We start from the raw sequence: 17,455 nt of genomic DNA, 5'->3' as shown, positions 1-17,455 counted from the left end.
GTTTGTTATTTAAGTGACCACTGCTGTTACTGTCTCTATTAACTCAACTAGTTTTCTATCAAATTCTTCATTTAACAAACTGTCAAAGTACTTTTTCTATCTCTTTTTGACATCCTTTTTGTGAATTAGTATTTTATTATTTTCATTTTAGATACATCTAGCTAATCTGATTCAAATATTTTGCTTTCTTTTGTCTATGTTAGGCTATTTTATATATATATATATATATATATATATATATATATATATATATATATATATATATATATATATATATATATATATATATATATATATATATATTTGTTTCTTTTTGCCTGGTATCAAGTTGATCATCTAGATTTGTAGACGCTTCTGCCTTAGCTTATGCTACTGCTACTTTGGCTTCTTTTTTGGCAACGTATAGTTTTAAAGATATGTATCCGATTTATTGTTTTTGCCACTGTTTATATACTTTTTTCTTCTCTTTTATTTTTTCTTGAACTCTTCATTATTGATACTGACCATATTTCTCCAAATTGTGGCAGGAATTCCTTTCATATTCCACATTTTTTCCGTTATTTTCTCTGTGAATAGATTTTCTTTGTCATCTCTTAACCACTTGATTTGTGTCATCCACCACTTGATTTTTTGTGGTCCTCTCCGATATTATGGTCTAGTTTAGCTTTTTACATTAATGTCCAGCACAAGCAACTTATGTTGTTGGTTTACTGTCTTACTAAGTGTTACCTTGCAGTCCTTACATTCATGTATATCTTTATTTCTTGTCATGAAATAATCTATTTGGGATTTCCACTTTTGAAAAAAAATGTTAAACTTATACCCATACACATATACACACAACATTCAATGCTTCTTTATCAAACATAAATTTCATTGACACTCGTTGTTACAACTTCTACTACGTTATCTTTTATTTTACTATCAGCAATTATACCGACTTTATTCCTAGTGTTGTGAAATTTATTTAACTGCTATGTCTTTATTTAATTTATAATGTCTTTATTAAAAGGTTCTTATTTTAATTTATTAAAAAGCACGATAATTTATATAAGTTTATTTAACCACTTAATAATACATAATTTATTTTAGGCGAACGTAACAATTAAAATCGCGAGCGCTTATTCAAAATTAACTGATCCTCCAATTACAGTTCGGTTATTATATATGACGTCCTGTTATTCGAGAACGGCGGCGATCTCCCCAGAAGCTCAGACCGGTTTTATTTCGGCCTACCTGGAAACCTCGAATCGGATGATTCATCATAATTTGGGTCTAGATCCTTCGCCGAAATTTCTACAACAGAACAGAATTAGTCATAATATATTTACAGTTATTTTAGGCCATGATATTTATCGTAACACTAGTATTACTTTTTCCTACATATCATAGTTTGTATCACTTACCTAGTTCTTTTGCCTTTTGTACTGCAAACAATTTGTACTCTCCATCTTTTAGGCGCATCTACTAACTCCACATTCTTGCCTGAAAGACTTCCAAGATTCCGAGGTCCTATCCTAATGTTTCTAACCTATAATGGTATACCCCCTGAAATAGCCCTCACCTGGAAATCCGAACGGAGACTCAGTTTGCCTCTGTAACAATTTTATCTGAAGAGATGCTCTCATTTCAGTATAATTTTTATTATATTGGGAAAGGTCTTTTTATATTGTAATGATTATTTTGCCTACCTCATACGGTATTACTATAAGGGGTTGAAAATTGGGGACATAAATTATGGGGCTAGAGATAGGGTAAGCAAAACAAACCGAAACGTTGCGAACGGCTACTCAGGGTTTCTCTGGAGAGCTGGATCGTTGATAAGTGAATAACAAGATGGGATTGGATTGGGGCAACTACAAGCAGTAAAGCAGAAGGGGTACTTACATGAATCTCCTAGATAAACACAATACAAGAAGGTTCTCAAGCTATTTAAAATGGACGCCGCTTAGAAGTATCTTCCTGCTGGATGAAAGAAAAGGCTCTTCCTTCCTAAAAAACACAAAAACTTTTTTAAAAGAAATAAACACAATGGTTTAGGCCCAAAAATTTTATATTTATTGTTATCTCACCACAAACAGTTACAACTATAAATAGTACAAAAATACTATATAAATAGTTACAAAAATAATTACAAAATAACAAAAAAACAAACTTACTATGTTACTATCCGTTTACAAACTCTAGAAGTTGGAGATACTATAAGAAGTTACAATTGTTACTAGGCTATATTTTGTAGCAGAAACAAATTATTACAAATGAAAAATATCTTTTTAAATTAAACTATGCATAGAGTTTAACCTTCTTTAAAAAAAAACAAAACAAAATCTCAAATATGATTAGGTATGTATCAACTGTCAAAAAAAAATAAAGCTAACTGTCATATGTCAATACTAAATTCTAAACTTTGGGAATAATTAATATGACAGCTTAACCGACACCCTAACATTTGTAATTTTAATTATTACAATTTCTTAACCTGTTAAGGAAGCAATAATTATTTATGGCAAATGTCTATTTTTACTTTAAAAGTTCAACAAAAAAAAGTTACCTGGATTTCACTAAATGTTAATTTTATATCTTTAAAATTTCTGAGCTTGGAACTGGACTTACACTGCAAACACAAACAAAAGCATCTCCAAACTGCAACGATAGTCTGAAATGGCTTAGGACAAGCAAAATGAGGCTGGAAGCTCACTACGATACAAACTTTGAAAACTTGGCTTCTTAAAAACCCAAACATAACTGGAACGCAACTGGACACAATGGAAACATTGGTTATCCTTCAAAGTTGTTGTAAACGCCGTTTTACAAATATCTCAGATGAGAGACGGCTTAAAAATAAAACAGTGACTACTCTTATCAAAATTGACACATTACATTGAGTATAATTCACTTTTTCACAACAAATTTGCCGGTTTTTTAAACGCCGACCCACACCGCGTGTTGTCTCTTCCAAAATTTTCCTAAACCTACTTAACTTCACTTACTGCACAATTAACTTCTACAATACTACAGATTTTCCCTTGATAAAAGACGAAAAACCAAAAACTTACGAATTTGAAGAAAAATTCGGACTCCAATAAAACTAAACGCCTTTAACAGCGGCCGGCCTTACCGAGAGTGAGTAATTTTTAAAAATCATTCGCTCAACTGGGTATAAACAAAATATATATGGTTAAATTCCTATTTATTTGACGCCCATAATATCCTAAAGTGGCTCTCGATCAAAGAATACCGAAGAAATACCCATCTGTGATATGTAAACAAACTTTAAAATGTGTTTATTATTAATTCCAGCGATGCAAAAAGATTGAAAATACTTTTTGGTGTTTTAACATATACAAGATTATTTGAAATGCTACAATATTATAGCCTGAAAAGATTTTCGGACGTTTAATGCCTGAGTGCCTGTTCTATTCACATCATATCCTGCACGATTTATATATATATATATATATATATATATATATATATATATATATATATATATATATATATATATAAAATTCTTTCCTTTTAAAATAATGTACATATTAAAATTTATTTATTTTACCAGTTTTATAATTTGAAAAGATGCTTTAAAACTAAAATATTCCGAAGACTCGCCTAGTTAACCGACTTTAATGTTTCAAAATGCGTTTGAAAGTTTAAGCCTTTCTTTCTGAGCAAAAGAAAATTCGACTCTTCGATCTAAAATGTTTATTTTGGGCCCAGCAAAATTTTCAAAATTTGCAATTTTTTTGCAGACCCTGGATAGCAAAATTATTATGTAAAAACTAATAAACCGATCCTAACAAAATTTAAAACATATGTCAGTTTTATTATAAAGTTTTTTAGATGGAATATGAAAGCCGTAAGATATTTCTAAGGTTACGAAAAACTCAATTTTTGCACTTGTTTTCAATTATTGCTATTTTTTAAACAATAAACAATAAATTCTCAATTTCTAGCTAGTCAAATGTTATGTAAATTTGAAAATCGAAACTTTTAATTTCTACAATTTTTTTTGTACGGGTTCTCTGAGTTATAGGCGAGAATATGGGCACAAAAAGCAAAAATTCTCTATTTTTTTCAGATTTTGTTAAATAAAAACTTAAACACAAGGTTTGCGACTGGCGCATATTGTGATTATTGATACAGTAGTATTGATACATTGATGTATTGATACCTGAAGTGATTCCAGTAACAAAATATACTCCTATGAAAAACAGATCCCGCCTGGACTATAATGGGATTGACGGACTTACTGTAGAATACCGAACGGGCATGTTATTCATCACTCATTATTCACATTATAAATTCGATCAGGTGATTACCTTAATTATTCATATCGTAGAAAAGTAACTACGATATTATCGCTCAGTGGATGATAATATATTTAAATGAAACAAAATGTTCAAAAGCTCATTCTGTATTCCCAAGTAACTATTATCTTCAAACAAAATTTCATACAATTTACCTTAAGGGAATAAATAAATCACAATAACTCAGTTTTACTTGCTATAATTATCCAAAGATAAAACTGTTACTGTTACAGTTACATCTATATGAAATATAATAAATAAATAAAAAACGAATAAAATCCATGAGTAACTAATAAATCCAGCAAAAAGAATTCTATAAACAGAATCTACCAAAGACAGATGCACAGATTTAGTACAAAAATGAACTATATATAATACTTCTTCTTCTTAGAAAGCTATATTAATGAATGTTAGCTACCATATAGCGATCATCACCTTATTAATCGCTATATGGGAAAGGGGGTCAATTGTTTGTACATACCACAATCACAATTTTTTTCTATTCTTCAACAGGAGATGTATCAAAAAACTTATCAGATAATTCCATAACGTCATTTTATTTGAAACTGACATTTTTTGCACCATCGAAATTTTTAATTGCAGCACAAATCAGTTCAATCGGATTTAGATCGGCATGGTAAGGTGACAGTCGTCAGACCTTATGTTCAAAACTAATAATATGTTTATGTACTTTAATCAACTCATATAACTCTAAACGAAGTACGTCATCATTGTATGCTATATATATTTTTTTTTTTTCGTAAGCCATAGGAAATTATGCAACTACTGCAAACTAAGTAAAAATAGCGACAAAACCCAACCTTAGATATGTAATTGCGTTAAAGGGAAAAATATAAAAAAGTATAATCTATAAAAGTATAAAAGGTAAAAACTGTACCTACGCATTTTGTATAATAATATGCTGAAGTTAATAATTTTACGCACTGTCAAAAATGTATATATTTCAATATTACAGTTATCCATATCCAATTAATACATAAAAGCAATAAACAGATGCATACTATTAAAACCTATTTCATACTCTGATTACCAGGCAGTTGATAAATTAAGCACCAAAAATAATACCACGACATCGAACATCTGTTCATCTGTTGTCTTTTTATTGCTTTCTTAATTTTTTAACTAACGCTGCTCCGATGGCAGCAAATAACCGACAGACACATTTTCACCGTAACTTCTGGTAGACATACGTTTACAAACTTCGTGTTCTTGAAACTTTAGATGACTATATACGTCAGCAAGTTCTTGTTTCTGTCGTTGAAGCTTCGAGGATATCCTGTTGCTTGACCTTTTTTATGAATCACTTTAATAAAGCTGTTTTGTGTATTGGAACAGAATTTTGTTAATATAAACTTTAATTATCGTACAATAAAACTAATCAATAACTTTAATTTTTAATTAACATATCAACTGAATTAGTAATTTACTTCGTTATTTTATATTGTAATTATTGTATTTTGTCCTCCCGCTAATAACCCTCCATGTCTTTTTTGTCTACTTGTGACTGTTGAATTATGTAAAAAAGTTTTATCCTTGGAAATGCAGTCAATTGATTTGGACTGATAAGTAAAATATTTATTTATTTAAAATGATATTTAGTGTAGTTTAAAACTGTATTATGTATTATTGTATTAAAAAGTGTGGAAACCACTTATGGAATAAAATTGTTTGTGTCCTTATTTTAGAAAATAATAAAAAACGTTGAGATACCTTAACTTTTTAATTTAAATGTGCGCTTTTTAAAATAAATTTGAATCTACAAGGTGATCCATGCAAGTCTGGCATAGTCCATAATCTGTATTTTAAATGAAACACCCTGTATATTCATATGTTTTTAAAAACTCCTTAACAACCTGATCTCAACAAACTATCTCATGTAGGGTCTATTATGAATAATACAAGGTAAAATTTTGAAATTAAGTGTAATTTTCTTCAAGACAATTAATTCATATGATACCCTAACACAGTCTCCTATAAAACTCGTCCCGAACTTTGTTTAAAGTTTGAGGTGATATATTCCGCATTTCTGTAGTTGTCCTTTCTTTGAGGTCTTCAATGCTAGTTGTGTTGCATACACTTTGTTCTTGAGATAACCCCACAGTAAAAAATCCAAAGGCGTAAGATCTGGCGACTTAGCTAACCACTCAATAGTACCCCTTCGTCCAATTCATTTATTGAAGAAGATTTTATTCAAGTAATTTCTCACCATTAAAGAATAATGGGGTGTTGCACCGTCCTGCTGGAACCAGACAGTTTCATGCGGTAGGGTCGGATCAATTGGATTGGGATATAAGTTAGACAACTGAGGAAGAACATCGTCTCTTAGCATGCTTAAATATTTTTCTGCTGTCAAATTACCATCTACAAATATAGGACCAATAAGATGATCTGTGATGATATGAGTGTGTGTCTGACACATCCAATGAGGATTCTCCGCTGATCAATATCTACAGTTTTGTCGGTTTACCTCTCCGTTCAATATAAATGTTAATTCATCAGAAAAAAAATTGTGCCAAGAGCTATTTCATTTGTGTTCATTTTATCCATCATACTTTCGTAGAAATCCATTCTACGATCTGGATCGTCTTTTGTTAGCTCCTGCACAAAAGTCAATTTATATGGATGAAGTTTTTCTTCATGGAGATATCTTAGGACAGTTGTGTGACTGACATTATTTTGACGTGCAATTTGACGTGAGCTTGATCTTGGATTCTCTGCGACACTTAACAAAATACTTATCCACTTTCACCTCATCTTATCTGAATTGTGCATAAATTTTAGATACAGCACCTTGTACAATATTAGGCAACTGAGGATACCTCTGATTAAATAAGTTTGCCACTTCAACTTGACTTCTACAATTCTCCCCGTAACCGATCATTAAAATCTCAATTCGGTGGGTCTCAGTTAGATATTTCATTTTTATTTTTGCAAGAAATTAGCTTTTAATTAGCAATTTATTATTTTAATGTAAAATGTCAACACACCAACAACTGATTGATAACAATCTGCATTATTTACCGATTTAGTTTAATTAGAAGACTATCTAGACAATTTTTACCTATCCATGACAAAAAATGTTAACACAGTTACTAAACAGAAATTTTCACCAATATACTGACACAGAGTAGAAGTGTATTGTCTGTATTTAGCTAATTTAAAATAATACCATAACATGTGATAAATTATTAATTTCAAAATTTCACCTTGTATTATTCATTATAGACCCTACCTGATATAGTTTGTTGAAATCAGGTTGTTAAGAATCTTTTAAAAACATAAAAATATACAGGGTGTTTCATTAAAAATAAGGATTATGAACTATGCCAGACTTGAATGGATCACCCTGTACATTGAAATTTATATTTAAAAAGCGCACATTTAAATTTAAAAATTAACGTGTCCCAGAGTTTTTTATTATTGAAGTTATACTACTATACGCGCGCTCCACGTTGGAAATTTGTATGGGAGTGAATCTGTGAAATCATTACATATGTAAGATAATGAGTAAGAGAGAGACAGAAGATATATTTTCTCTCTCTTTCTCTCTCGAATATAAAAATGTTCCTTTTGTATATATAATTTAATATATATATATATATATTATATAAAGATATATATACATATAATAAAATATTTATTAATATTATTATTAATGTGATATGTTTTGTATTATTTATTAAATGTTCATAATTATATTAGTGTTTTGTATTTCAAAATAATAATCTCAATAAATCACTGTATGATCCAGAACTGTCAATTTTGAAATACATTTGTGTCATGTCCTCGGTAGTATAGTAGTCAGTATCCCCGCCTGTCACGCGGGAGACCGGGGTTCGATTCCCAGTCGGGGAGGACTTTTTTAATTAATATTATTACATTATTGTTATTTTTAAATACTTATGGATATTGCATTTTAATTTGTATTGTATTATTATATGGAATTATGTTGCACTGTATTGTAGTGTATTTTTTTATGTATATTATTGTCATTTTTAAATACTTATGAATATTGCAGTTTAATTTGTACTGTATTATTATATTAATAACAAAATAAACAATGAATTTTACTGCAGATTATGTGTAAAAAAATTTTTACATTCAACTCCTTTCATACATATATGAAAATAAAAATATACATTTTCATCACAATATTGATTCAATCCTTCATTGTTAGTAAGTTGATATTAATTCTGTTTCTCTTTCTGCTATGTCTTACCTATATAATTACATATGTAATGATTGTGCAGATTGACTCCCAAATAAATTTGTAACGGCGAATGCGTGTATAGAAGTGTAACTTCCACCGGCAGTCCCACTGGACTGCCACACCCGTTTTTTTTTTCTATAATAAGGACACAAACAATTTTATTCCATAAATGGTTTCCACACTGTATTTAATTTTTATGCATTTTAAATTCTTTATGTTCAACAGTTCAACATAGTGATAGCAAATTCAGTGTACAAAAGATTAGGGACATACTTTACTTACCTGACAGAAAGAGTTAAAAAACTGGATAACTTCAATATAGTGTATTCTATTTTATATGGTTCCTGTTCAGAAGTGTATGTCGGTCAAACCAACCAGAAACTCTCAAAAAGAATAGCTTTGCACAATAGTGATGTTGTGAGGAGACCTACTAGTACAGCTTTTAGCCAACATATTAAGGATACTGGACACATTGCTAACTATGAAAATGTGGAAGTACTAAAAAGGGTTGACAACCAATTTAAGAGAAATTTCATAGAAATGTGCTACATCCATAACTGCAGCTCTTCTATGAACTGTAAGAAAGATGTTGAAAACTTAAGTTGTATTTATTATTTTTTGCTTCAGCAGGACTTGACAAGATGTAATAGGTTGAAAAATGGAGGTAACTTATCATAACATACACAGATGACGCACTTGAGAGCAGACTTCATTTCCCTGCTATTTTGGTTCTTTAAAAGATTTTTTCCAATTTTCATGTTATTGCATGAGGTGCAGATGTAAATATAACCTTGTTACATATGACATCTAGATATTGACAGAAATCAGAAACATTGTCATCAAAAAAGAAAAAAAATTCTTCTTTTCTACCTTAAACATGAAGATGCGGTTTTATGTTGGGTTTTAGATGTTTTTGTGTTGTATTTGTAAAAATACCCTTCTGTGTTGTAATGTTTTTATTGAAAATTTTAAATGTATTTTTTAATATTTTTAACATATTTATGACAGTGTTCTTCACCACTAGGACCAACTGAAAATTTTCAATGTAGGTTTTTAAATGGTAACTTCTACCATTTGTACTAAATAAGTTTTCCATTTAGGTGCTGATGAAGGTGACAGCCTATCACCGAAAATTTCACATTTAGAATAAAGTTCTACACCAAACTGGCTTATACCATCTCTAGCCGATCCTTGATTTGACGCTTTCCCGAAAGTTACCTACCAAAGAATTATATATATATATATATATATATATATATATATATATATATATATATATATATATATACAAAACTCAAATATTTGGGTGTGCAGCGGAAGATAGGACAAAGAAGTACTCTTTTTAGTTAACCAAGCTTTCGCAAATCTTTATTTGCATCATCAGGGTGCTACAATAAACAAAATTAGTACAAAATACAGAAAAGAATTATTTTGCATCTTACACTAATTGAGGTTAGTTGTCGTGATGTTTATTAAATGAAATGTGCAACTCATTTGATCCCTACAAATGATGGCGAAAACTATCCAAAATTGTTTTTAAAAAAACGTTCTTTAACAAATACATATTTAAAACACTTTAAAACACATATACAAGAACACTCAAATAAAATTATGTTAAAATAATTACAGAACATGTCATAATATAAAATTTAAGTTATAAACATTCTTATCAGAAACAAAAGAATTGGTTGTGAATTCGTTACTGCCAACTTAAAACGATAGAACGTTAGATCTTAATGATAACAATGTAAAGGTAATAGTATACCTGATAGACGCTGAACTTCTTGAAACAGAAAAAGTAAAAAGACTTATATTAGAAGAAGTAGGAGAGGTACTGTATATCTCATATATAATGAAACTTATATTGTTGATGATGAATTGTCTGTGTTAGTAGATTCAAATATATGAGATATACAGTACCCAGTATAATTCATTATATATGAGATATACAGTACCTCTCCTACTTCTTCTAATATAAGTCTTTTTACCTTTTCTGTTTCAAGAAGTTCAGCGTCTATCAGGTATACTATTACCTTTACATTGTTATCATTAAGATCTAACGTTCTATCGTTTTAAGTTGGCAGTAACGAATTCACAACCAATTCTTTTGTTTCTGATAAGAATGTTTATAACCTAAATTTTATATTATGACATGTTCTGTAATTATTTTAACATAATTTTATTTAAGTGTTCTTGTATATGTGTTTTAAAGTGTTTTAAATATGTATTTGTTAAAGAACGTTTTTTTAAAAACAATTTTGGATAGTTTTCGCCATCATTTGTAGGGATCAAATGAGTTGCACATTTCATTAAATAAACATCACGACAACTAACCTCAATTAGTGTAAGATGCAAAATAATTCTTTTCTGTATTTTGTACTAATTTTGTTTATTGTAGCACCCTGATGATGCAAATAAAGATTTGCGAAAGCTTGGTTAACTAAAAAGAGTACTTCTTTGTCCTATCTCCCGCTGCACACCCAAATATTTGAGTTTTGTATTCTATTTGATCAGCGTTGATGACAAGCGTTTATCGCTTTTTCAGTATATATATATATATATATATATATATATATATATATATATATATATATATATATATATATATATATATACTGAAAAAGCGATAAACGCTTGTCATCAACGCTGATCAAATAGAATACAAAACTCAAATATTTGGATAAGAACTGGATAAGAAATCTACTAGAAACCACATTCAGGAGTAAAAGAAAACAAATAAAAAGGAAAGAGAACATAAATAGAAAACAGAAAGAAATAATTAAAATTTATAAACTAAGGAAAAACGCAACGAAAATAAGATACACAGAGGACCTAGACAAATAGATGGACAATGAACCTGAAACAACAGAAACAATACAAGAATAATGGGAAAGATTTAAAAATGCGATGATCAAAACAGCTAATCAATATATGGAACCACAAAAAACAATAACAGAGGGAAACGAACATCTTGGTGAAACGAAGAAGTGAAAAAAGAAATGAAAGAAAAGAAGAAATTATGGAAACAATACTTACAGGACAACACAACAAAAATATGAAAATTATAAAAGACAAAGAACAAAAGTTAAAGAGATAGTTGAGAAAAAAAAAGAAAAGTTCGGAGAAAAAATAGAAGCAAACAGCACAAAAAACGTAAGATTATTTTATAGAATACTAAAAAACCTAAGAAGCAGCAAAGAAACAAAACTGAAACAAATAATAAACAAGGAAGCAACAATAATAAACAATCATAAGAAAATAATAGAAAGATACAGGGAACATTTCGAGCTGATACTGAATGGAAATCAAGGGAATACAATGGAAACAGAAAACCACATCAATAGAGGATCCATGAGAAATACGGAAAACCCAGAAACTATAGAAAAAGGAGAACTGGAAGAAGCAATAAGAAAGATAAAGATTAGAAAAGCACAGGAAGCGATGAAGTTAACACTATAAATGCTAAAATATATAGGAGTAAAAGCAAAAGAAAAATTATTATACATATATAACCTAATATGGAAGAGAAAAATAATACCCAGAGAATGGCCAAATGCAATAATTAAACCTATACACAAGAAAGGAAACACAAGAGACTGTAAGAACTATAAAAGTATATCACTACTATGTGTAGCAGCAAAAGTATACGAATCCATAATAAAAATAAAAATCAGAACAGAAATAGAACACAAATTAGAGGACGTACAAAGTGGATTCAGGAAAAGACATAACAGAAATGACCATATATTCACCATGAAACAAGTAATAGAAAAGGCATTAAAGTAAAACAGAGCTTTATAGACATGGAAAAGCATTCGACTCAATAAAAAGGAAAAAAATGAAATAAGAATGCTAAATGTGCAGTCAGAACTATTTGAAACAAGTCAAGGAGTGAGATAAGGGAGAAGTCTCAGTTCAGTGCTATTCGTAAATGTAATAGATGAGATAGTGAAAGAATGCAAGAACACTTTCAAGAAATATTACATCATCAGTTGGAACAGAATGCAAACGATAAACGCTGAGATGTGTATATTTGCAGACAACATAGTACTAGCAGCAAGTAAATACAACTTCAATGTAAACAAAGAGAAAATTCAGATAATGAAAATAACAAGGAAACAAGAAACGGAAGATCAAATTTATAGAAGTGATGATAAATCAACCACAAATGGCAGCCAATAGAAAAGAATGGAGAAAGTTCATTAAGAGCAAGACGCGTCTCTCTACATCTTAGAAGAGGACGGCCCAACACCGAAAGGTAACAATGGGTCTACTGATTAAGTAAGTAAGTAAGAATAGGTATGTGCAATGCCTTTCAAAAGATACGTGGGGAATGGACTTTTGGCTAGCACTGTATAATTAAATAGAGAGACTATTTTATTCAGATAACAAATTTTTCTATTACCCATATAGTAAAAAAATCTTCAATGAAGGTACATCAGTCATCCAGTGTTGTTCTTGAGGTAGTCATTCGTTATTCTTTCTATATTTTTTTGCTTGCGTTGGCGATCTCTGGAATTATTTATCAAAAAATATATAGGATATTTTTTAATAACGCAATACGTAGAATGTATTGCCTATACACTGGGTTCGATATTTCTGTATATTTTACACTGAAAATTATAGATCTTGAAAATAATATATAGGTAAATTATATTCTGTTTCTACACTTATAGACAAACACAGACTAAATTTCGATAAAATTACCTACATTAATTTTTAATATAACTTCGGTCAATGTTTTGTTTGGCTTGGTAGGTGTGGTACAAGGGTTAAAGTATGGTTTGGGGAAAAATGTTTTCAAGAAAGTTTATTTTAAGAGAATTATGTAATAAAACATTAGTGTAATATAGTTTAATACGGACTGTTGTATATCTTTATTATTATTACTTTCAGTAATACAGTATCATCAAAGAATATAGACGCATATGCCTATACCTACCTATATTCTTTGGTATCATCATCATCACCTAATCTAAAGTGCCTCTATCTCTGCCCTGAGACCTTGTGCCGTCTGTCCCACGTCGTAGTTCTGTCAGGACTTCTGCCATGAGCTATTTAGTCTCATGACAATTAGCACAAAACGTCAGGGGAGTGCCACATATTTAAAGTTATAGAGAGGATTAGAAAGTATCTTTTATATTAAGAAAATTATTTTATTTCAGTGAATGTCAAAATAGATTTTAAATGTGTATCTGATTGGTTATTTTGATTTTTTATTTAAAATCCTTTTTTGGTTTCAAAAAATGTGCATCAAAATCCTAAATTTTGGAGAGATATTTATGTTCCGTACATGTTGAAGAGTGTTTCTACCGCTACAGCAGTTGAGCGACGATGTTTTAATGCTGAAAACCTTAGGCTATGGCTCCACGAGCGACAGATTGTCGCTAGCAGTAGCAGTAAAATTATGGCGGCAGTAAAGCAGTAAAATCATGGCTCCACGAGCGACAGTTTACAGCGCGCATATCGCCGCGTTTTGGTCTTGTAGTGGCTCCATGAGCGTTAATATGACGCAGCTACAATCAGTGGTATCTTGTCCGTTTATATAATGTCCGTGTATATAGCAGATAAAATAAATAAATAAGTAAAATAAATTCACACCGATAATACAATAATATAGTATGGATAATCTATCATTTCAACAAAAGATTGCTTTAATATTGGTATTGCGCCGTCGACGTAGGGTTAAAAAATAACGGAAATGGTTTAATTTTTTATTAAATGAAATAGAAGATGTCATACGAAAACAGGATACATCAATGCGTGATAGCCTAAGCCCAGAAGAAAAATTAGCAATTACCTATTTAAAGTAAGATTTCAAATTACATATTTTATAATCCTATACATGTATCCACCTAAAAATAAACAAAAACAAAATATTTAACTATTTAACTTTCATTAGAATAAAAAGGGGCCGCCACCACTTCTTACCTCTGCGTATTCTGTAATTAGCTACTGAATTATCAAGTAGATCGACGGCTCCCATATGTCGATTATATTCATATTCATATCTAACTTGCTTTTTTGTTACAATAATTAAAAAAATTCTGATGCGACATAAAATCTGCTTTGTTGCATTCTTTTATTTATGAATTTTACGCCAAGCTATCGAGAACGAAACATTAGTACTGAAGGATACTAAAATTTTACTATAAACAATAATTATTAAAATTTTATTTATATGACATGATTAGACAACCACTTATATAGAAATGAATCACCAGTTCGAAGAAGGAAATCCAAAAAATAGATTTTCGTGAAATCAATAAAACTGTTTATTCTCTCTATTCAACTTTTTCTTGTTTAATAATGGCATCTATTATAAAGTCCAGTTTGATACGGTTAATTGGAATTAAAAAAAAATCATCCATTGATTTTTGTTATCTAGAATACCGATAAAGAAAATATTGGATTTATTTCTTTCTTAGAACTTATAATTTTTTGTTATGATTTGAGACACAAAATTGTATGAAAAAACTTTAAAGTAATTTATAAAAACAAAGAAACAACTTAACAAACACAGAGAAATAAACAAACAAGAACAAAAATATCCGATTAAATGGCAATTACCGCTACAAGCGACAAATTACTGCTAGTGGAGCCACAAACGCGCTGCAAATTACTGCTAAAAAATAGGTCCGGATCTATTCGAACGCGACACGACCTTGACGACGCGTCTCGTTCTCGAAACGAAGCGACAATCTACAGCGCGTGGAGCCACTCAGTATCACTGCTGTTGTTTTCATTTATCAAGCTACATTTTACTGCTACTGCTAGCGACAATCTGTCGCTTGTGGAGCCATAGCCTTAGAAGCCCATTGACTAGTTTTCTGCTAGAGAACTGTTCCAATACATCAATTTGTCAACTTACATCTCTACAAAACGTTCCAATCCACTTTCCATGAGACTGCGTGAAACTCGGAATCTATTACCCATATAATTTAAATTTCTTCATCTTTAATGAGAGCAACAATAGATATAACAGTTTCTGCAGTTGGAGACATCTTGAAATTAGTAATAATTGACAAGTAATATAACAATAAGCACTACAAAAAAACGGCGCGTGTCCTTGGGGAGTGCCAACAGAAGTGAATATTTCTTAGAGCGCGTTATTAATTATACGTGGGTTAATGAAATTTTGCTTATTACAGAATTGTTACTATTTTTTTTTCTAATAACACCACACATTCATTCTTTAAAATTTAAAAAATCTTATTTTTTTTTAATTTTGATTAATGATTTTAGTAATTTTCAAAATTTGTTAAATATAGTATAGAATTTATTCATATTTATACTTTCAGTATTATCTTTTTATGTTTAACTACTTTATTTTGATCATCAATATATTTCATTATAATGGATTAAAAAAAAAATCTGCTCAGTTTAAAATCGAACTCCAGTCAATCGCGTGAAAAGTAAAAAACGTAAATAGACGTGAAGATAGCCACGGTTTTAGTGGCGCCAATCCAAAATAATTTGTTAAACGTCATTTTTATACCAAGTGTGTATATTATGAATATTACTGTAACCTCAAGGTTACTAACCGCGTCTCGATATTTCATGTCACGGTAAATATTATTTCGGGGTCGTGCTAAAACATCATACCGATCGATAAGAATTATTTACTTCAAAACGTAAATAAACAGAAATGCCACTAAAAATAATTAAAACTGCATATCCTACTTTTAATATTGAAACATTGAAGTGAGGGAAGATGGTAAATTAATATTGTGGAGATTTTCTTAAAATATCTGGAATATCTTCAATTTGAAAAACATTGATCAAAACCAACTTCACAGTATTATTCTACTAAACCGTTTTCACTAAGTTTTAAAAAATGGAAAAGCAATTCAAAAATTTGGATATTTTTATCATAAATAATTTTTCTTGCCAGTGAGTGTACATATATTTTTCACCTTCAGTTTGTGTTCAATCATTTCTAAAACTTATTTTTTCAGCAATAATTTCACGAAAGTTTAATTTTGCAGACGAATCAGGATGCAGAATCAGGCGTAAAGAAAAAATCTAAAAATCCTGCTAACAATTATGGCCCAGGACAAATGCCAGAAGCGGTGATGGTAGAATTGCCGAAAAATTACGTTTTTATAGCTAACCCAGTGGTGGTAAGAGCAGTTAACGCCAACAAGCCTTTACTGTCAATTGCAATTATGATGTTCAACGGTGATTTTGCTTTGTGTTATTTTATTACAAGCTCTTAGTAATCAGTTAATGGTTTAATACAAATAAAAACGTTTTATATATTACAATAACATTTATATTTGCATTACAAGCAATAAAATTATATAGCTATATTTAAATATTATCCTTAATAGTTATAAATAATAAAACGAACTTACAAAAGTTATAACAGCTTGTGTTCCTCAGTATAGCACAATTGATTAAAGATCTGCATGATATGTTTATGCTTACAAATATTGGAGAAATTGGATTAAAACAACAATAACCCAAATAAAGAACTAAAAGTTCAAATTGAAATTTCCAGGCACCCCTTTTTATCATTTGTAAAAATGAGAAAAAGTATAAAGGCTTTAAGATATTCCAAATTGTTCTACGGAATGAAAGCTTGGACACTGAATAAAGGACATGTAAATAATATTGAATTGTTCGACATGTGGTGTTAAAGATGACTTGTGACGTCTAAATACCAAAATATATTTATTGTTAGATAAAGTAAGAGACAGGATAAACGAAATCTTTTGTGTTCCCTTAACTTCTTTATACTCAACATATTTTATATAAGAATAACTATAAATTGACTAATAATAATGCGGAAAAACTTATCTAATATCAAATAATATTAGTAATATAATAAAGGAGCTTCTGTTTCGAAATTTCGAAGTTTTTTGTATATAATCAATAACTGATTGATATATTGTGAAATTAACGTGGAACATCC

The 17,455-nt window shown here is 29.9% G+C and overlaps 1 protein-coding gene across 1 annotated transcript in view; it reads left to right on the top strand.

Annotated features, from left to right (window-relative positions):
* Nucleotides 1-17,455, top strand: part of Nost (Nostrin) — a 410,702-nt gene that overhangs the window by 215,068 nt on the left and 178,179 nt on the right. The window contains exon 2 of the mRNA XM_072540547.1: nucleotides 16,527-16,661. Coding sequence (XP_072396648.1) covers nucleotides 16,527-16,661 — 135 coding nt within the window. The remainder of the gene's footprint in view (nucleotides 1-16,526; nucleotides 16,662-17,455) is intronic.

The sequence above is a fragment of the Diabrotica undecimpunctata genome, chromosome 8, assembly GCF_040954645.1.
Source record: "Diabrotica undecimpunctata isolate CICGRU chromosome 8, icDiaUnde3, whole genome shotgun sequence".
Taxonomy (NCBI): Eukaryota; Metazoa; Arthropoda; class Insecta; order Coleoptera; family Chrysomelidae; genus Diabrotica; species Diabrotica undecimpunctata.
Note: the sequence above shows the minus strand (reverse complement) of the source record. Positions and strands in the feature narration are given on the sequence as shown.